Source organism: Dromaius novaehollandiae, chromosome 1 (genome assembly GCF_036370855.1).
Source record: "Dromaius novaehollandiae isolate bDroNov1 chromosome 1, bDroNov1.hap1, whole genome shotgun sequence".
NCBI lineage: Eukaryota > Metazoa > Chordata > Aves > Casuariiformes > Dromaiidae > Dromaius > Dromaius novaehollandiae.
The window spans coordinates 60,160,457-60,181,781 of record NC_088098.1 but is presented as its reverse complement, the minus strand read 5'-3'; the positions used below and the strand labels follow the sequence as shown (position 1 = coordinate 60,181,781).

General features: G+C 43.2%; 1 protein-coding gene across 2 annotated transcripts; it reads left to right on the top strand.

Moving 5' to 3' along the window:
- Positions 1-394: 394 nt before the first annotated feature.
- LOC112995075 (cystine/glutamate transporter-like) lies at positions 395-19,896 on the top strand. 2 transcript variants are annotated; one of them, XR_010389739.1, is made up of 12 exons: positions 395-3,075; positions 6,105-6,231; positions 7,006-7,121; positions 7,920-8,045; positions 10,367-10,466; positions 10,556-10,600; positions 10,800-10,923; positions 11,238-11,341; positions 13,247-13,343; positions 14,288-14,437; positions 16,653-16,774; positions 17,298-17,389. XR_010389739.1 is itself a non-coding variant. In XM_064514105.1 (12 exons), the coding sequence occupies exons 1-12, from the start codon at positions 2,880-2,882 to the stop codon at positions 18,493-18,495; spliced, it is 1,425 nt and encodes a 474-aa protein (XP_064370175.1). In that variant the 5' UTR covers positions 404-2,879; the 3' UTR covers positions 18,496-19,896. The 2 variants fall into 2 exon arrangements, 1 of the variants encoding a protein (XP_064370175.1); XM_064514105.1 differs by lacking the exon at positions 16,653-16,774 and adding an exon at positions 18,431-19,896 and having other exon boundaries at positions 404-3,075; positions 17,298-17,472.
- Positions 19,897-21,325: the final 1,429 nt, after the last annotated feature.

Genomic DNA, 21,325 nt, shown 5'->3' with positions numbered 1-21,325 from the left:
CCAGCTTTGTATGTTTCCTGTGTGCTAAGCACATTGTGAATATTCTTAAGCATTGCCACAAGGATTAACAACTCTGCATTTTAATGTGCCTTGTGCTGGAGTTTAACTAGCGAGCAGCGCAAGCAGGAATGGTCTCTCCAGGCGGTGCTCTCTGCTAGGTGTCTCTTTGAAGTGCTATTGAATAGCTTTCTGTTACTTTTTTTTTTTTTTTTTTTCTTTTTCCCTCTCCTTCAACAGCCTCTGGAACAATTTTGTGTTTCTGAAATTCACTGTACTGGGGTGCTTTATCTCCAAATGTTCCTGTATGGCAATAGTATAAAAAAGCATGTGGACAAAAGCATGGAGTTTGGTATTTACTTTGGATCAGTAACCTGGTCTGTAAATTTGGTTTGATCTCTCTTCCCCCCGCTTCTCTATGTAATTTCAGAGCCCATGAAGAGAAGCTGTTTTTTGCTGCTTCGGAAGCCCAGCAAGAAATGGAAGTCTGATGGATTATAAATACACCTGCTTTGTTTAAAAGCCAGCCACACAGATAAGTGCACTTTTAATTTTCTAGCAATAGTATTTTAGACATATTCATGCACAAAACATGTCTCTCCATTTTTGTTTCAATTCTGTGAACCTCTTGTGTTTTACCATTGCTAATGAATGTTCTGTGATTCTCCTTTCCGCTGAGAAACACCAGATGATTGGTATTTCACATGAATTAATTAGCAACTGAGGGGAATTGCTATTGAGAGTTCAGGAGGCTCCCTGAGGTCTCTCTCTGCCCCTCCAGAGTTGCTGTCTCCAGCGATGCTTTGGGATTCCAGATAACGACAAGGGATAGCGTCTTGGGTATTGCACCGGGCTGATGTGACCCATCAGAGCCTGAGGAGTCCACTGCGACTTGTTAGAGGTTTAACAATCAAACTTGGCTCATTTGATTGAGAAGACGCTTGTGACAGCTTGGCAAGATCTCAGAGAAACCAACTAACATTGCTGGAAGGAGAGAGGGCTTTATGCACGCGCAATTCATATGTGTGTGGAGAAAGGGTAAACTCCACTTCTTCCTGCCACTTTCCAGGAAGGGAAAATAACCAGGGAGGTAGGAGACAAGCCATTATTCTGAGTTTAGACAAGGGCATACGAAGTGGTATTGTGGGTGAATCATAACAGGAAGCATTCTGTCAAAGCTAAGGGGACACTTGTATATTTGGAGGGCAAATACAGGTTATCGAGAAAATAGCTTTTGGCTTCTTAGATATGCTTCCTTAGGTGACCATTACCTGCTCTTGGACACACCACTACAATTATTAAATAATTTAAGGGATCCGGAAGATAGGGTTCTCATGTACAGTGTAACTTCACAATAGTATGCTGTCAAGGTATTGGGGCAGATATTAATTATACCTACAATTTTCAGCATTAGAATAATGAAAAAAATGCTCGATTTGCATTGCAAATCCATTTTTATGAGTATTACCCCACAAAAATTTAAATGATATTTTGTAAAAAGAACCATAATGAAATAGAAAAAAGTGAAAAACATCTGCTTTCAAGCAGAGCATGTGGGTGCTGGAGGGAGATGTGTGGCTGGAGGAGGATAGGACCCAAATTACTGGATCCACACCAATGTTGTTTGCTCTAATAGGGCTAACAAGCAGTGTAAAATGTCTGTATCTACCTTGCTGCTAGAATAACTACAAGCAGGTTTGTTACAGCAAAATTACACTGTATTAGCTGGGATGAATTTGTCTTACATACCCAACCTGGAGAGCTGGTGAAGGTACCAGGCTAGAATTGAGGGCAACCTGACTCCACCTCTGTCACAGATTTCTTGACCTTAAGCACAGACTCTAACCTCTGTTTCTTGTGTTTTTCTGTCTGTAAATGGAGCTCATAATACCACCCTTCCTTGCAGGGAAAGGGCACTGAGTAATGTGGAGAATGAGAGTCAAGATTATGAAGCAGAAGATTACTGCAGCGTGAGAGAACTAGGTCCAGTTCAATTTATGTGATCCCTAGAGTGTCTGAAGTTCCCTCCTCTCTAACACAAGCTCTTTACTCTTGCTGTTGTTATTGAGAAAGGGTTTGTAATAATAGAAGAAACATCTCTGGTATCAAGGACTGTCCTTTGCATGGTAAACAATATTTATTCTTGGGTCCTCAATCCCTTGATGGTAAAAGGGCCTGAGAATATACTAATAAATATTGATAAAGTTAAGCCCTAGTGATAAAACTGTTATCAGGTTGTGTCCATTCACCAAGGATGGATATGAAATAAGAGCAGCTTAAATCATTCGTGTACCCCAATTAACAGAGCTCTTTGCTTCTTAAAAAAAGAAAAAAAAAAAAAAAAAAAAGAGAGAGAAAAAGTCATGTCGAAGTCAGAGATTTCCAATGTCTTGATCCTTAGGTTTGCAGCTTGAACTCTTAGAGGATGTTCCCTGCTAGAGCGCTGATATCAATGTTCACCCAATTTAGATCCCCCTAAATTAACCCTAACCAGTCAGTTGCAGTCTGGGCTGCAAACGTATCTTTGGGCGTCAAAGTTGCATTTGGAAGTTGTGTCCTGAAGTTTGGCATGCAACTTGTAATACTCTGTGTTCCTTGCCAGAAGAGGGAGAAAAAGGTAGCAGTCCTCCTGAGGAGCTGTGCCAACGTGAGAGATCATGCCAAGTGTGTTTAAATGCAACTGTATTTTGTTTGCTCTGTGCATCCAATGGCTGAGGAGCATAGATTCAACAGATCTTGACAGGTTGCTGCGAAAAATCTTATCCAGAAAAAAAAAGACCCCCAAATCCCTAACTCTTTCCTCCTATTACAGGTGAGCCTTGTGGACACTTTGGAGACCTTAACTTCTGAATGTGTGAGCTTCCCCCGGGATTAGAAGAGCCATGGGGAAAGACAAGAAAAAAGAGGAGGCTGTATTTCTGAGGAAAAAGATTACTTTGCTGAGGGCTTTCTCGCTTCTTATCGGCAGCATGGTTGGCAGTGGCATCTTTATCTCCCCTAAAGGAGTACTGAAAAACTCTGGCAGTGTGGGCTTCTCCCTGATTGTCTGGTTTGCCTGTGGGCTTCTCTCCATGTTTGGTGAGTGGTGAGTTTTTGTCAGCCTTTGCTTAAGCTCCTGGGAGAGGAGGGGAGCCAGCAAATTTTTACATATAAAAAGTTAGGAGCAGAATAGACCAAAAATTCCCTCTTGCTAATGCAACAGAAACAAAGATTCGACAAGCCTTTGGGGCCATACAGGCCTAAGGGTCCTTTGTTAAAATGATTCCCTTATGCTTTCTGAGAAAATCCCAGCACTTGTGATCTGTGAATTTGAAATTACATGCAAGTCTGGGGCAAGTGGGCTAAAATGACTACAGATCTAGATAGCATGGTCTGCTAGGAGAGACAGGAAAAAATAAGGGAATTGACTCTTTATCATATGGAAGTGAGACTGCAGTACGTAAAAAGTACCTGCTAGAATGAAGGCTATGCAGAGCTTTTCACATACACTGTGAAAAGGACTGGAAGTAACAGCCTTAAAACGCAGTAAGGGAAACCCTTCCTGTTGGTAAGGACAGAGAAGCATGACAGCAGATTGCTGTAGGAGCTGCAGAGCCTGTAGCAGTAAGGGGTAGGCGGATATCTGTCAGAAATGGTTTGGATATATCGGATTGTGTCTTGGAGCAAGTAGACAGAGTAGATGAATTCTTGACACCCTCAGTCCTGCTTTCTTTGCATTACACTTTGCTTCATTTTGTGGCAAACACTGTTCTTTAACTTTTTTTTTTCCCATGAAGGGTGGATTCTTTGATTATAGTTTAGCGTTCTAATTCTTCTGAAATAATGTGGCTCTTAAAATTGCCATTGATACAACCTATGGCTTTCAGTTTCTATCTTTCCTTAATTGCACAGAAGCACCTTCTCAGAAATGCTCTGTACATGTTGAACAGCAGAACTACAGGATCTCTCAAAACTTTGGGGAGAAATACGATGTTTATTTCCGTGGATGACTTTAAAGTTCTTCCTCCTTCATAACTTAAGAAGAAAAAAGAAAAAAAAAAGAGATACGTTCTATAAAAAAACCCACCCTGGCACCGTGATGTGTGCATGCAAGTACTTTAGAACACAGAAATCAGGACGTTCAATTGTTAATCTGGCAACAATTGTAGTTCTTCCTCTCAGCATATGTGCACCAGTATTTCATGTTTTTGCATATGCTGTTAAATGTAGGCCTCATTTACTGTACATGTGGGATGCAGCCTATGTGTGGTTGTTTGGAGTATGATATATTTTCCTTAAGGAAAATCTTAAAACATAATGTGAGCACTGTGTTTCTTTTAACTGAGCAGAGCAATAAATTATGAGGCATGTGCTGGTCATATAGCCAAGCCGCCGCACGTGGAAAGGTTTCTCTCTCCATTACATCCTTTGATAGTGTTTTCTGGCAGGGCCTTGAGAGTCTCTTTGTCAAGTTACTGCATCTTGTAATTGAATCTGTTGGTTTGTTCTTCCCTTTCATCAGCTTGATGACCTTCTCTGATCTCTTTTCTGACACTTTTTTTGCAGTGTTTTAAAAAGGACCTGCTTTCTTTTATGTTTTTGTTTTTGTTTTTTTTTTCCTTTAAACCTGGCATTTATATAAGTCCCATAGCCTCAGTTCAGCATAGCACTTAAATGCATGCTTGAAGCATGTAAATGTACCCGCTGGAATAAATAGGAGGAGGTGTCTGCCTGTGTTCAAGGCTTTGAATGGGAGTTCAGACTAAATTTCCTGACAGAAAGGCTAGAAAAATGGGATTCCTCACCATTAGCATTACCCGAATATGGCATGAGCACTGCAGGACGTGAAGGAACTGTATTGCTGCCTGGCTACTCTGCTGTCTCCTCTGCTGCCTGTCCTGCCCCAGCTATAGCTGTGTCCAGCCCTACGTGCTTTCTGCATCTTATTCTTTGTGCCACCTCTGAGCTGAGCACAGGCAGGAGAAGCTCGGCTGAGAGGCTGCGCCTGACCCAGAGGAGGCAGGACATCACATTGAGACTTCAAACAGTGCAGCTTGTTATGGTCTCACCCTTGGGGATTGCACCCGAACAGTGCTCAGCCCCATTGCAAGGGACTTTTTGTGGTAGGAAGTGGAGTACATAATGTGTAGTGAAGTACTTTATGATTTCTTCTGGTGAACACAGGATGTTTAACATAGCAAGGGGATCTGGTGTAGGCAGGGTTTAAGATTCATACTTAGATGTGTTCAAATGGCATAATGAATTGATATATAGAAAAAAACAGATAGGAAATTTTTTTGGCACTGGTGGAAGTATAATGGTTTCTACCAATTTGCCTGAAAATTTTAAGCTGCCTTCTCAAATGTGCCTCTTCCAGAGTTTCTCGTTCTGCCTAGATGTAGAGGCAGGGACGTGTTGAAGATTTGTTGTTAAGACAGGAGTAGGCGGTTCTCAGATCTGTTGTCACACGTGTGTGTGAGGAGGTGAGCACATGGGAGGAGAAATACTGAACCTCTTTCTTAGAAGTTTCCTATGCTCCATGGTATCAGGGTTGTTTTTTTCTTTAGATGGCAATTCTTTACTCTCCGAGGTCTTTCAGGTATCTTTGAAGGAAGAAAGAGATTTATCCTAAGGCACAAGATAAGGACACAGGAACATGGATCATGATCAAAAACGTGATTGAAACGATCAAATAAGTCACTGTCTGTCAGCTGAGCTACTATAAATGACTTTGTAAGCACTGTTACTGTAATCTAGTTATGAGGACAAATGAAAGAACCTAAACCTCCAGGAGTTTTTTAAAGGAAGTCTTTTGTAGTTCAGTGCAAACTTTCTTTCACACACTTTTTCAGATAAACTTCTGTGGAAGTTATATCATTAATCAGAAAATACAGAATTTATTCTGACAGAAAAATGAACTTACTTTGAAATACCGTAACAGAAAAGTAGGGAAGAAAAGTATTTTTACTTTACAAAACCAAAAGCAAAAACCCCACTTTTTCTTTGTTTAATTTACTACTAATTTTAAACAACTTAAAAATTGAAAATTTAAATTTTCAATCCTTGAAAAGTTCTATAGGAATCCACAGAATTATTTACTTGATTCATTTCTACCTGAACTTTTCCAGGTGCCTTAAGTTACGCAGAGCTTGGAACAAGAATCACCAAGTCTGGAGGACATTATATCTATATACTAGAGACACTAGGGCCTCTGCCAAGTTTCTTATTTCTGTGGGCAGAATTTTTTGCTATCAGGTAAGACATTTTGTTTGTTGGTTTGCCCTTTGCTGGTTGCTGTGAAGACTTCAAAAAAAGTTGTGGTGTCAGGTAACAATCTAGGTACTTTTTAGAGGAAAAAATGAAAACAATACAAATTACTTTTAAAGGTTTTCAGTGATGAAAGGAAGAAGACAAAATAGCTACATGTGTTCAATGTAATCTGTATTTGAAAAATATCTCTCTTCTGCCCTAACAGATGATATCCTCCAAGGGCCATGGAATTTTTTAGTGACTGAAAATAGATGCTAGTTTTATTTCAGATCTTCTGTTTTTATTGTTAAACTTTCTCAGATTCTCCTGCACAGAAAACTTTCTGGCTTAGCCCTGAGTTAAATAATATTTTAGAAAACTGTAAATGACTTCTTTTATTTACTTATTTACCTGAAAGAAGAAGAAAGTCCTCCCCTCACAATAAACTGCATCCTTCATGTAAGTTGAGATGAAGCAGGACATGTGAACCACACTGTATTGCTCAGTATGACTAATCTCAACTTTTGCTCTTGATTTCAAGTTTAGAATTAAGTTTTTTACAGCATGTGATTCTAAGCCACTTACTGAAAAAAGCTACAAAGGAGACTATACCGGAATGCATCATCTGCAGGAAAGAGCAGGATTCAGTTGGGTGGAGAATCTTTCCTCCATGTTTCCTGAGTTTTGGGCAGTTTTTCATGATGCTGTATTTTTTAACCTAGGTTGGTCTGGCCATTTGCAGACCACTGTGTGACTTTGTGAATCGGTTCCCCTTGCCAGGCCTGCCAACAGTGCTGTGGTTTCTTTGGCGTTTGGACGTTACATGCTGGAGCCTTTTTTTGCCCCTTGTGCAGCTCCTCTTCCTGCTGTGAAGCTTGTGTCTCTCCTGGGATACTGTAAGTACAAACTTTAATGCTGGTGGCCAATCCCGGAGCCCCTCTGCCCCAGACCAGAGGCCTTGATCAGACGTTATCTTTTGGGAACACTGCAGGGTCAGGACCCTGTGTTACCTCCCTCCTCACCCAAAGCTTCCTGATCCAAGCTACTGGTTTAGGGCTCCTGTATTTGTGAAGAAAGGAGAAAGGGCCCCTCGGTTGTCTGGCACTGTGGCCATTCAAGCCGCAGAGAGCGAGATGAGAGTGACGTTGGAGAGCGTCATGGCCTGCCTATACCAGTGCCTCAGCACTGATCCCAAATGGGAGGGCGTCAGGGCAAAGGGGAAAGATCTGAGGAGACTGTGCCAAGTGTGGAAGTAGAAACGATGTACGTGTAACAGTGCAAACTCCACCTGGTTAGAGGGCATAAGTTTCAAGTTTTTGGACTCCTTGCCTGGTTCATCCAGCACATGAAGCTGTCCTGTCTCACTCTGGGCTGGGGTGTGCTGCCACAGGGACTGCTGTGGAGCAGTGCTGCTAAGATGTCCTTGCAAACTGACATGTTTCTCCCAGACAGGTGTGGATCACCCAACAGGAACCAAGCTCCTGATCACTCTTAGGAGAGTATCTCAGCTTCTCCTTCAAATGTTATACGCTGGGCCATACCTTTAATCTGTTCTGACATCTGTTGCTCAGAACGTCCTCCCTGTAAAGACACAGCCTTCTCCCTCGCATCCCTAGAGCAGGGAGCGTTACTGTACTTCTTCCTGCATGTATCAAACTCAGGCTACGGCTGTAGCAATGTGGTCTCCTCTCCAGACACGGTCCTCACCCTGAACTCCTGGAGTGTCACCTGGAGTGCCCGGCTGCAGACGGCTCTCTCCATTGTCAAACTCCTGGCTCTTGCGCTCATCATCGTGCCAGGGATGATGCTGCTTGCCCAAGGTACGTGTGCTCAGTGTGGCTGAAGAGGAGAGGGTGCTTGCTCACAAGATATCTGGGTGGGGTGGCATTTATCAGTTTGTAGCAGGGTAGCTCTACTATCCCTAGTGACATGTGGTACCATGTTTGCTTGCAGGAGTTTTCTCTGCCTGCATGCTGGATGTGAGCTAGCTCGAGTCTGAAACCTGAGTAGTTGTCATTGAGCTGTGTTATTGCACCCATCTGGGCTGTGCTTTCTCCAAAACGATTCCAGGAAAAGTGAGTCTCCCCTCTCACTGCAGGAGACTGTGTGAGTCTACCCAGAGTAATACAGGTGCATTCCTCTGGGGACAGGCTTCCTTTGCTGTAAGACTAGCCTGTTTCTAGCTTGGCTTGAAATCCTTTCCAACATATATGAATTGGATGGACATCGGGGACAAACATGAATTGGATGGACATCCTGTGGTGACCTGATCCAGTCACAGCTACATAAGGAGTTACCAACCATCAGCTAAGCACCTCTAACCATTCTGTAGCTTAAGCTTATGCATCTTACCTCTCAATGGAGATAGACAGTAACTTAGTAAACATATAATTGACTTGTGCTGGATTGCATGCTTACATTCAGAGGAAAAAAACCTACCAGTGGTTTCTTCTGGGAGTGATACCCAGAGTATTGGCTTTAATCCAAGCCTTATTTTATATAAAAGCTTATGGCATTCACACTCAAGGGATGAAGCCTGCTCTATCTTCATGCTATTACCTTCCTCTGCAGAGGATACAACAAAGGCACTAGGCTGAACATTCATATTTCTTTCTGATGTCTGAAGCTGGCTTCTTTGAACATGCAAAAATCCCTTCAGGCTGGCAACACTTCTGAGCTGAAGAACTGCCCTGCAGCTAGAAATTCTGAGCCATTATTGTTAGGGATGCCTTCAAATGACAATCTGGAGCCCTGGCACACTCCTCTGATGAGGAGGATAAGTGGTGGTGACATCTGGAGGGAGAATTCACTGCAAGACCCCAATATGACAGGCTGTATTTTATCCGACTCATGGGGGATTGTAAATCACTCATTAATACACTGTAGACAATAAATCCTTTTTATGTACCATCACTTATCAGCAATCATTTTAGAATAAAAAAACCCTAGCCCAGTAGGCTCACTTCCATTTTTTGGTTTAGTTTTCTTCAAATCCATCTTCCTTCTGACTTCTTTTTTTTTGTTTGTTTTTAAATCAAAGTTTGCTTTTTTCCCCTTTCTCATTCTACTTTCATTGGTCATGATCTTGCTTTTTCCTCTGCTATTACTTCTTCTTTGGCTTCAAACCTGGATGCTTAAGTCTTATCTAAGAGCTCCTTACAGCGGCACCTCAGTAGAAGTGCCTGATTTCCTCCATGTGCTCCATGCCATTTCATCCCTTTCCTGGTGAAGCCCAACTACATGAGCTCCACATCTTTTACTTCTAAAGAAACCTTGAATGAGAACCCATTAGTTGTTTCTCCCTCTATTTCCTAATTTTTTGGAGTTTGATAAAATGTGGCTTATATACAAAATCTTGACTTTGATTTTTATTGAACAAGCATGGCTTTGTAAAACCAACCATTTCCCTTCTACTGCTCAGTGCTGGCCCTGGTTTATTTCAAACAGAGCACTTTTCTGAAAATTGGGGGATTTGGCAAAATGGGATCTTTATCTGATCCCCATCTTTCTCCTCTGTCTATTCAGTTTCTCTTCCTGCCAGGCGGTGCAGTGATGGTGGGAACAGGCAGGGAGGAAGTGTGCTTTCCTGGAGCAGTGGCCCAGGGTGGCTGTTCCCACTCCTTGTGCTCCCTCCTCCACCCTTTGGTTCCCATGCTCTGCATAGCATGAGGCCAGGGTGAGTGCTCTTGCAGAAGAATCAGGAGGTGGCACAGCAAGAGTTGAATTAGCTGCCTCATTGGCTGCACAACATCAAAAAAGAGCATGCATCCAGCTGCTTGTGTGTGTGTGTGAACCCAGGGAATTAGTTTTGGGGTCCAAACAAAGAAGAGGACAACTTAGGTCGCCTTGTCTCCATGATCTCCTGTTTCCACAGCAGACATTGTCTGAGAAAGAACCAGCTACCACCAATGCCTTTTCTGAAATTTGTCCCATGGCTGGATGGGAGTAGATTAATTCCCTCACTGTTTATGAAGTTAACATATCAGCAAAGCACTGCAATTTAAAGCAATGAAATGAATCTGAATATCTAACTACAAAGAAGTCAAAAACATTTTTCCCAGGGTTGGACAAGAGGTACAAGGGAAGGAAGATTGTTTCTCATGTTTCCCTGCTCTCTCTCCGTTGTTTCTCTCTTGTGTAGGCCACACTGAAAACTTCCAGGATGCTTTTGACAGACAATCACTGGTTTTGGATAAGCTGCCCTTGGCTTTTTATGCAGGGATGTTTGCCTATTCAGGCTGGTAGGTGAGATCAGAGGGCACTTTAGGGGCAGCAGATTGGTGTTTGAGACAAGGTTAAAACTCTCTCCCTATCTTCCTCTACCATGCAGGTTTCAGGCTAGCTTTGTGCGTGAAGAATTGATCAGACCTGAAAGGTAAGGCCAGGAGAAGCATGTGGGTCTTGTGTTTCCAGCCTCTGAGGTACCTTAGCTTTTCCAAATACTAGCAAATAGTAGGGGAGAAAAAATGTTGGTGAGTTCGTCTAACCAATGCCAGCTGCACTCCGTGGCAGTATGATGAATAACAGAGGGATAACAGCTTGTTTGTTATATATCTCTCTTCCCTCTTTTGTAGAAATATACCACTGGCTGTGATTGTGTCCGTGATCACCGTAATCGTGGGGTATATGCTCACCAACGTTTCCTATTACACAGTCCTAGGGACACAAGATGTTCTGGCTTCTCCAGCTGTTGCTGTGGTGAGTTGTTGCCCCAGTTGTCATCTTTCTTCAGTGCAATCAACTTACACTGAAAGGGTGGTCACGGCAAGTATTTAGGAAATGGTTTTCCTAAGAGAATGACCTTCTGCTTTGTCATTTCTCTGGATTATTGGACAACAGTAACTTCTTCTAATCTTGCCTAAAAGACAATGAAAAAGAACCTGGAGATGACAGTAGAAAAGGCAAGATTTATATTCTGTTCCTTCAATGGCAGTTTCTTCAGTTACTTCTCCTGAATATGGCATCATAAGAGATTAACATGTATTTCTGAAGTAAGTTTGCTCTTCCTGCAGAGTTTCGTGCAGCGAGCCTTCAAAAGTCTTATCTCAGTGGTCCCTCTCCTTGTTGCACTGTCCTGCTTTGGAACAATGAATGGAGGAATCTTTACATTTTCAAGGTCAGATATCTTAGAATTTATTACCCTTTTTGCTTACTGAATCAGAGGGGAAAGCATCAGTAACCTGTGTAACTGGCTATCCTCTTGATGGCATTTTAGCCCCTCTTGGGGAAAAATAGGGCCTTTGACTCCCAAGAGGTAAACTACAGGACAATTGCTGTTGACTAACAGTCTACCCTTTCCTCTTCTGGCCAGGTCTAGACATTGATATCTAGGGCAGGTTATATACTGGTTATAAAACAAGGTTTTTATCTCCCTCACACCCCCTTCAGTTTAAATCCAAGTGAAATGTCAGTGTTTCTGGTGGACTATAAGCTTTGTTGACCTTGGCAGTTGCTCAGTAAAATTGAGTAGTTTTTTGTTAGGTCGACTCAGTTGCTGTGCTCCAGGGCAGAGGATCCTTCTGTTTTGAGGATCTCTGGCCAAAGGCAAACTCTCCCTCAAGAACTTTACTTTGAGTTCAGTGAAATGCTACCAGGACCAAGCTGTTCCTAAAGCAATAGTCTAGGCTCAACAAATCATGCTATATCAATAATAATAACTTTGTTCCATGGAAAAATATCTTGCCAGCTCTACTGGCTTTTAAGCTGCGTGTCCTTACGGGAGTCTTGAAATTGGAGAGGGGCAGAATTCATGCAGAAGGGCATGTCTGTCTGGTCCTGAGGAGCTGAGCAAACTGTCTTGAGCCAGTTCTGTTTCACGGTTTTGATTGCGAAAGGGCATATCAGTTGATATGAAAAGGATGTTTCCTACTGCAAGAGCTAATGGTTTATTTGATCCACTACCTTCGAGTCCAGCATTAAATGCAGTGTGGAGAATCCTTCACTTTAGCTCCTCTGGGTAGTGACTCTCTGAGGACAGGAAGTCTCTGGACAGCACAGAGTTATTCCTATCAACCTTCTCTCCCTTGTCCTGGTGTCATTAACATAGTCACTGCAAAAAGGCCATATAAATGGTGATAGGGCCTTCCTGGCTGCCAGCCAGGCATACCCCTGCAAAACCACAGAGACTGCAATAAAGCCAGTTTTACGCTCATGTCCCAGCTGCTTTGGGCTCTGCTCCAGTCCAGCTGATGCTCTGGCATGGTATGTTTGTGGAGATTAAATTCATGAAATTGGATGCAATGCTTTGCCCCTAATCACCCTTTCATGATTCAAAGAAGGGATGGAGGCAAGGAGCTCTCTGCTGCCATTTTGTAGCTGGGCCTGTGTCTAGCTGGCTTCTCTGGAGCACACTAAACTCTATTTTCCAGCTGCTGTCCAGAGGCTTGAAAATCCCCTGTCACTTGAGAAGCTTGCTTTTTATTTATTTATTTATTTATTAATAAAAATATATATTTATTCCTGGTCTGCAGCTGCTGCTGTGCTAGGGCCTACCAGGCCCTCCTGTGTCTTGAGTCCAGTCCCCTGTTGTCATGGGCATCAAGAGTGACAATCCCTTCATAAACTCACCAGCCTCTCTTATAATGACTTGAGCTTTGTGACTCTTTTACTTCCTACTGGAAAGGTTAATCCCTTCTCTGATGGCAAGAAACTTTCCTGTTTCTGTTTCTAGGCTGAATTCATTCATGGTCACTTTGGTCTCTGCCAGTGGGCCACCCAAGGGGATGCTGCCAGTGATGCCACTGGCGGCTGTTGTGCTACACAGAACTAACTGGTCCTGGGAGAACTACAGGAATTCCACCTTGTTTTTCTCTGTTTGTGGGTGTTGTTGTTGTTGTTGTTGTTTTTCTAAATCCCCCTCAAAGGTGTGGCTAAGGACAGAACTGTGACCTTAAAAAGCAGGACTGTGCTGGTGGTGGTGGTGGTGAGGTATAGTGGTCTTAGGTCAGTCCAGCAACTGATTTTTTCATTTTATAGTGTGAATGTGGGATACCAGAAATTAGGGCTCCCTGTCTCTCCCTAGGACTCTGTTTGTGGCTTCAAGAGAAGGACAGTGGCCTCCTCTGTTCTCTATGATTCATATTCGAAGGCATACACCTCTTCCTGCTGTCATGTTAATGGTAAGAAGGTCTGGCTGTTTGACTTGCTCTGTTCTTGCAGTGTTGGCTTTCTGGCAATCTTTTTGTCTGGCAATCTGCAAAGCCTGGAGAAGCTAATGAGTTTTAAAGGGAGTTGAGACCCTACCTCAGCCTCTGAAAAATAAAGAAGGTGGAATACTGGAACTGGCTGCAAACTAGGCAGTTCACCTGGGCCAGTAGTGGTATTTGAACCAACTACTTCAGTCTCCCTGGCTCATTGCCTTGAACACGTTCTTTAGAGGTATTGTTCCTATCATCTGCCACAGTTGCTGCTCGATATTGTCCTATGAAAACACCTCTTCCAGGCTTTGCCTATTTGGGAAACTGAAATTCCAGGGTGTGGTGGAAACACAAGGAATGAGCATTCATGGAGATGCTCTCAGTTTTGGTTGTGTTTTTCTGCTGGCAATGGTTCAGCTCCATTCTGATGGTGCTGCAGTGCCTCTTGCAGTTTGGCTGACCTGCTGAAACTTAGCAGGTATCTTCGTATGTAGCCTTTCACATTCCCTTTGTTTACAACTGCAGCTTTTGGAAGAGAAATTATAATGCCCCTCATGTAGCATTTCACTATTTCTGTATCCCAGAGTCCCAATGCTGCCTGACTACTGCTGACTGGCAGCACAAGCTTCTGGGTCATGCATGTTTTAATTGCTGTGCCTAGGATGCAGACCCCCAAAGATGCAGTTGATCTTCATTGCTCCTGTCTGTAGCATATCATAATTGTGCGTTTAGGCCTTTCACCACAAGCCTTCAGTCTGTGACTGTGTTTTGTAAAACATACTGTGACCTCTGAAATGTTGGGGCTGTGAAGCAGCTGCCTGTGATTGCGGAGGGGGGGCGCTGGAGGAGCTGATCCATATTACCCTTTCCAGTCTGAGGTCTGCAGTAAGGCTTTAATGACTGTTTTTCATCTTCACAATACTCAGTTCCCTTTGGTTACTGCCATGGTGTGTATCGGAGATATCTACCATTTAATGAACTTCTTCAGCTTTTCCCGATGGCTCTTCATAGGATTAGCCACCCTTGGGCTCATTGTCCATCGCTACCGTCACCCAGAGCTGCACAGCCCATTCAAGGTAATGCATGGCATGTATCTCTAGGCCAGCAATATGCAGGTCGTCATGTTTTGCTTGCTCTGTCTCACTCTCATTTGTTAAGAATTGGAATAATACATGGCTGTGATTGCATTTAGACTCTGAGGGGTCTCGATTCCTATTGCTCAGCAAGCTGAGCTGGGGAGCTCTTGGGGTTGTCCAACTATAAAACTGTATAGAACTATAAAACCAGTTCTACATGGCGTGTTACCAGTCATAGCTATGAGATGGCAGCTTGCTCTAGAGGAAAGAGTATGAGGCTGGTACCTAGGAGATGCAAGAAAGACAGTTCCCACACTGATCTCTCATGGGTCAGCAAGGATGGTGCCTTGCCTGGATGTTATTTCAGTGTCAGCTCCAGCTGAGAAGGAGGAAAAGGACCTCAGGCTTGGGGGGAAAGGAGTCATTGACAAAGAGAGCAAACCTGGCTGAAGTCTCATGGAGAATTGTCTCCTTGCACAAAAATGTTGTATAGCATACTGCAGCTTGTGTGCAACCATTGCTGCTGCAGGCCCTGAGGCTGTGAACAGCACGGGGGACATAACATGAAACATTTTATTCAGCAGCCAGCTAACAGGAGCTAATGGATGGTGCAGTTTGTGGCCCCATGGAGAAGTACCTGCTCTCTTGCAGTGGGGAGACAGTTGCTTTGCAAGCTCGCAGCCACACATGACCTTTGCCTGCTGCGGTTGTATTAAGAGCACAGAAGGCAGTGGGGTGTAAGGAGCTGCTAGCTCACCTGTTGTTTCACTGGTTGCTGGTGGGACACCACTGTATTTCCTGTGATTGTTTTGAGTGTGAGATTTACCATGCAGGCATAGCCCTGCGTGTATGCGTGCACAGCTCCAACACGTTCTGGACCCATTGTACCTGTGGCCATAAGCAATGAGAGGCAGAAAAAGTGGGCAGAGGGAAAGGGGGGGGGAGCAAGAGGGTTCAAGTTCCTCCTCCTCAGTGGGAAATTGGAGGCTGCCTTGTCCTTGGCTGCCTTTCCCTAGCTCCCTCACCTCTCCCTGGGCCTCTCAAATGGCTCATGCTCCTTCCTTCACACACTGCTGCGTGCAGTGATCCTCTCGCGGAGAGGAGCTGGTCCCCTTGTGTCGACAGGGGAGGCTGGAGCAGGTGCTAGAGCACCTTTCTTAGCTCCTGCTGCACTCCGGGCACCTTTCCCACTACCAGATAATTTGCAGAAGGCATTTGGCTGGGCCTCTGCTTAAACCATGCAGAATTTCTGCGTTTTTCACCTTGTGCCTGTACAGTGCTTCCAGACAGCTCCTGCAGAGGACACCTCCGAGTCCACAGGCACTGGGCAACCAATCAGGGAGAAACTTGGGGGAATGAAATGCTTTTCATGCCTCCCAGGACTCCTCCCCAAGCAGAGATAGACCTGATGCTTAGTCTGGGGTAATTTTTCTTTCTGGTCTTTGCTGGAGACCAGGCTTCTTTCTTAGAGGACGTATATTAGTAAATAGCACTGGTGATGCTTTCAGTTTCTGTTGTTTTGCCTCATTTTGTTTTAGATAGAGATTAAGGCTTTTAACAGTTTCTGAAAGTGGATCGGGTGAGTGAGGAAAATTATGACATTTTGGTCAGTTCGGTTGTTTTTCCCCCTCCTTCTCCCTAGTTTTTATTGCCACTTCAAACTTGAACAGTTAGCTGCAAAAAGGAAGAACTGCATAAACGTGATGTGTGCATGTGCTGCTCTCTAGTGGTCAAAAAGTATATTTTTTCTTTTGATGCTAGCCTATTTATATAGAACAAATTGTAAAATAAATATAAGGGATTCTGCTGGTACTTTTTTTAACCTGTAAAATTTATACTTAAAAATAAGAAGAAAAACCTATAAGAGAAAGAAGCACTCCCCTCACACAGCTCTCAAGTAGCTGTGCTGCATGAGCATGTGCGTGTCGGGTATCCTGGAAGCGAGGGAGCGCTCCGGCTGAGCAACTCCACTGGAAAGACAGGGCAGCAAGAGCATGCCAGCCTCAGAGCTGGATAGCAGTCATGGTTTGAGCAAGCAACTTCTTCCAACTTGGCATGGTTAGCATCCAAAATAGGATCTCTGTCAAAAAAGAGATTGTCATTTGAGGTGAGATCAGGATCTCTTTTATTCTATCAGTCATGGTAAAGAAGTAACTTGGCTGAGACTGGATCCATAGACTAAGGAAATGTTTCTCAGTTTTATTATTTATTACAGTCTTCCGATAACCCAGACGAATTGGATCATTTGGTAGCACTGAGGCTGAGGTGCTGACTGCTACTTTGGTCTTTCATCAGGATGTTATTGAAAATCATACTCCTGGTGCTGGTGCTATGGAGGTAGAGTCTCTGATTTATCCTCTTTTGGCCACTATAAGTCCCAGGCAAGATGGAGGCTGGTCAAAATGAGTCTTTGACATTATAACTAAATAATGATTGGTTTCAAATGGCTTTTTCTGCTCTTGCTTTCAGCTTTTACACCAGCAGTTGCCACAAATGGCAAGTTGGTATGTGCATATGAACACAGGTGCAACACATTCAGAGAGCAGTGGGGGTATGGTAGACTTCTCCTCATGTCTCGTTGTGAGTGAGGTGAAGTTTATACTCTGAGAAAACTGAGAGGGGTGTGCACCTCATCAAGGGGCAGAAACGCATGCTGGGCTGCCTTTCCTAGGGTGGTACAAGTAAATTTTGTTCCAACTTGTTGGCAATTGGTTGTATAGAAATAGCATGTGGGACAGATGTACAATTTTTATTATCCTCTTTAAGATGGGCACATGAATAGTGTATGTTGGCACATATGAATGCCAATTTGCTCCAGCAGTCAGTTTTGCCTGAGAGTAATCTATGCTCTTTTCCCCAGGTTCCTATGTTCGTTCCTGTCTCTTTTACCATCATCTGCCTCTTCACAGTGGGAATGTCTTTCTACTCAGACCCTGTAAATGTTAGTATTGGATGCACCATTGTTTTAAGTGGTTTTCCAGTCTACTACCTTGTAGTCCACAGGCAAATGTCGGATCGTTGCCGTAGCCTGTTTTGTAAGTATGCATTTGCCTTGCAGTATTCTGGACCTAAACACACTCAAGGGTATGTTTCCAGTGCCCGTCTCTGATATGAATTGTTCCCTGAGCAACAGACCTAATGAAAGCCAAATTATGAATCCTACCACCCCTGCAATGCCATTCCCGTCATACAACCTGTATGGCTGAAGAGACGGACAGTTGAGCTGTGTGGTGGGTGGTTGGAGGTCCCACGGGTACTGACAGCCAGCCTGCATGCATGGGCTGATGGCCTGGTTGTGGACATATGGATTGGCCACTCTGCTGTTTTGTTTTAGAAAAGGTATGACTGAGATCTACCAAAGGGGGGAATGGAGAGGTTTGTTTTCACTACCTAGCCCGGTTTTCCCTAAACTTAACCCTATCTTTAGGATTACCACCTCTCTGTCAAGTTTAGTTGAGACTGAGCAGCAAGATCAAAATTTACTAGGGAGAGATTGATAGGCAGAGGCTGTAATGCCATGCACAAATACGTATGCAGAAAGGTTGGGGAAAGGACCGGTAGGAAAAGATGCTGCAGCCAGCCAGCTATCTACCTGGTGATGAGGCATCCTGATTTTTCTTCTGTTCTTGCCTAACAGCATGAATCTTGGCACAGGAGCAGGTGTGTAAACAAGATACATCTCCTACCCATGCAATACCTAGCATAGATTTATTTTAGGTATATTTGCAGTGGCATAAGTACAATCATTTACTCTCAAATAAAAGTTTAGTTTTAATTTATAATTTCAATTGCAAATTTTGACTTCTTTTAATCTGATGTTGGGCTGAGGTCTGTCAGTAACCAGAGAATAGAAGAAAACATACAGCAAGAAAAGAAACAGATACAGTGATCTGCTAAAATTAAAAGCTCCATCCATCAGAGCTGATGCACTGACTTCAGCCATAGCTTAAGATATCCTCTAGATTAAACTTTCTTCCTTTTCTTCCCCTTCAGATTATCTCACACACAAACTGCAGGTGCTACTGGAAGTAGTCCAACAAGAAATCAAGACTTACTGAGGAAACTATCAAAACTTACAGAAGATAAAATCTACTTACCGCATTTCTGATACCTTTGATCCTACCAAAAGCTCATGCTCTTATTCTTTTAATCACTGCAAATGAAGATGATCCTGAGCCAAGACTTTGCTGCAAGTGTTCCCAAGCTTGCCACTTGGGACCTGGAGGAGTGTGCTGCATCTGCTTCTTTTTTTCTTTTTCTTTTTTCTTTTCTTTTCTTTTCTTTTTTTTTTTTTTTTTTTTTTTTTGTGGATCAATCTCGTTCACTGAAATAAGTTTTCTTTACCTCAAGAGCATATTTAAAACCTAGATCCTTACTTTGCAGCTTAGCCCAGTCATCAGTAAAAGATGCATTATTTTTAATTTCCTAACCTGGCAAATAGAAGAAGAGATCCTTTTGCAGAATTTAAGGAGGTTAAAGCCAAATTCAGGTTTCAAGAAGAAACATTGTAGTAGTCATCCAAAATGGTGCTATGGACAAGCATTATAGAGGGACGCAAGCACGGGGAGATAAAATTAGAAATCAAGTAAATGATTTGGAAAGGAGGAGTGTGGGGGAATAAAACTTCATTCACCAGAAAATGCAGATCCAGGTTAATGAAAAAAATGTTTGGAAATCATTTGAAATTCAAATCATTAGCAAAGTAAGGTCAGAATGTTTTACTTTGAGCATTGTGTAAGTAGAATAGCTTTATTTTCATTTGAAAAAAATGTTTCATGTTGAGTATTATTTTTCTGAAATGACATTTCAAAATGTACCAACACTTATTTAAAAAAAAATTAGCTAAACACCCACATGAATGTGACAAAATGTGTTCTCCCCTTCTTCCCCAACCCCCCACCTAAACTTTGATATTACCAGTGAAATTGAAGTCTCAAGTTTTGGTCCAGCTGCAGTGAAATACAGTTTTCCTTTAATTAGGCAAAATCTTCAACGAAATTTGGGCAGATTCCTTAATAAATGCATCTTCTGGTTCTGTAAGAAGGCATGAAAGACTTCATGCATGAGCTTTAATTTTAAATCTATGGGCAAATGATTTCCTGAATGAGCATTTAGGTGCTCATTTGAACTATTGACAAAAGAAAGGTTTCCATTATTGAATTACTTCAACTTACATTATTAATGTTGCAAAGTTATGTCAAGATACAACCGTAATTAGCTATTTACAATCACTTACATGTTAATCTTCTCTGAAAAGACCAGAAGTAGTATACTGAAACCTGTCTAACAGCTTCTGGAGAGAGGAAGAGCAGAATGTGAAGCATTTTAAATATTTTGTATCCAACATCTACCTATGAGGAGTAAAACCAAAGTAGCGTTTGTAAAAAGCAGTGTAATCCATCCAAACTTGTGAACTGCACTATCAAGATTTGGAAATAAATAAGGGTTTTCCAAAGCAATCGAGAATTATTATTCTTGTTACGCCTGCTTCCTGTTCCTGTGCTAAACTGAGCTGGGAGAGCAGTGTCATGGTGGCAGGGCTTGGGTTTTTCTTTTTCCCCCCTGCAGATTATTTTACATACAAGCTGCTGGATGTTGTCCAACAGGAAATCCAGACTAACCGGGAAAACCATCACAACTTACAGAAGATGATACAGGCTTCAAAAGATAGCGTGGTCTGAGGCGAGACCAAGCTGATAGATTTGGAAATGTTTCCAGACTCGCAGGTACAGGTTAGCCATGCGGCAGTGTGGAGAACAGACAAGGCACTGTTTACTCCAAAGGCCTGCTGAAGAGGGGAAGGTATCACTGTTCACAGATGGGGAGTGGGACCGGGCGTAGGCCGGGTAGTCTCTCCCTGCCTGTGGACACACGCCCCAGCTTGTGCCGGATATGATAACAATGCCTTTGTCACCACCTCCGCTATTATCTGCTACCAACCACTTGCGGCCTAAACTAATGTCGAGAGCCTGACCCACACCAAAGCTGCCTCATAAATCAAGTGAAAAGGGGAATTAATATCTACAACTACATGCTGATCAGGCATGAGAACCCATGATGGGTGGCCTCCACTATTTAGTTCTCTAAATCTGAAGGGTGGAAACCTTTGTCACAAGTTTTCATTAATTTCTTTTCCCTTCCCTTTTGAAAACCCAGTCAGCGGGTTGAGCTCAGAGGAGTGTGTCAGAGTGACATAGGTCCTGGCTACTGATAAGGATGCCAAGAAACCTAATCACAATAGACATGCGCCTTAGAAGCATATAAAATGTGACAATAACAACAGCTCTTTGAAGCTCCCTCTCAGCTGGTCTGGGACCCCCCCCTTATTGCGTCCTGCACACTTGAGACCCCCCGCCCGACATGGAACAGGTCGTATTACCCCTGCTTGCTCGGTATGTAGTGTAGTGTGTTATTTTTACCCTGTTAAATACAGAACTTGCTATATTGTTTAAACTCTCTTGCTTAAGGATACTGGTGTACTTAATAAGTATCTGAAACCTGATAACCGCCTGGCTGTTTGGTCGGTGAAGCATTAAAAGAAAAAAATACAAGTCACCCCGCTGGCCATGGGCGCTGTTCGTGACAGGCAGGGAGCGCGTGAACCGGCACCCCTTGTGCTGGGCTTTGCACACATTCCTGAGCACTCCTCGGCCAGGTCTCCGGTCCGGGTGGGTGGGCAACCAAAGTGCAGAAAATGATGCTGAGCAAGAGAGCCCCATAGTTTAAATGCAGCCTGAGGCGACCCCGTTAGACACTAGGTTTTGTTTTTCTCCACATCTTGAAGTAGAGGCATGAGACAGTCAGCTTGGTCCTGTGCTACAGGAGCACGCTTTGCCTCAGCACTCACATGTTAAACCTTGGAGAGGTCCTAAGTTACAACAGCACTGC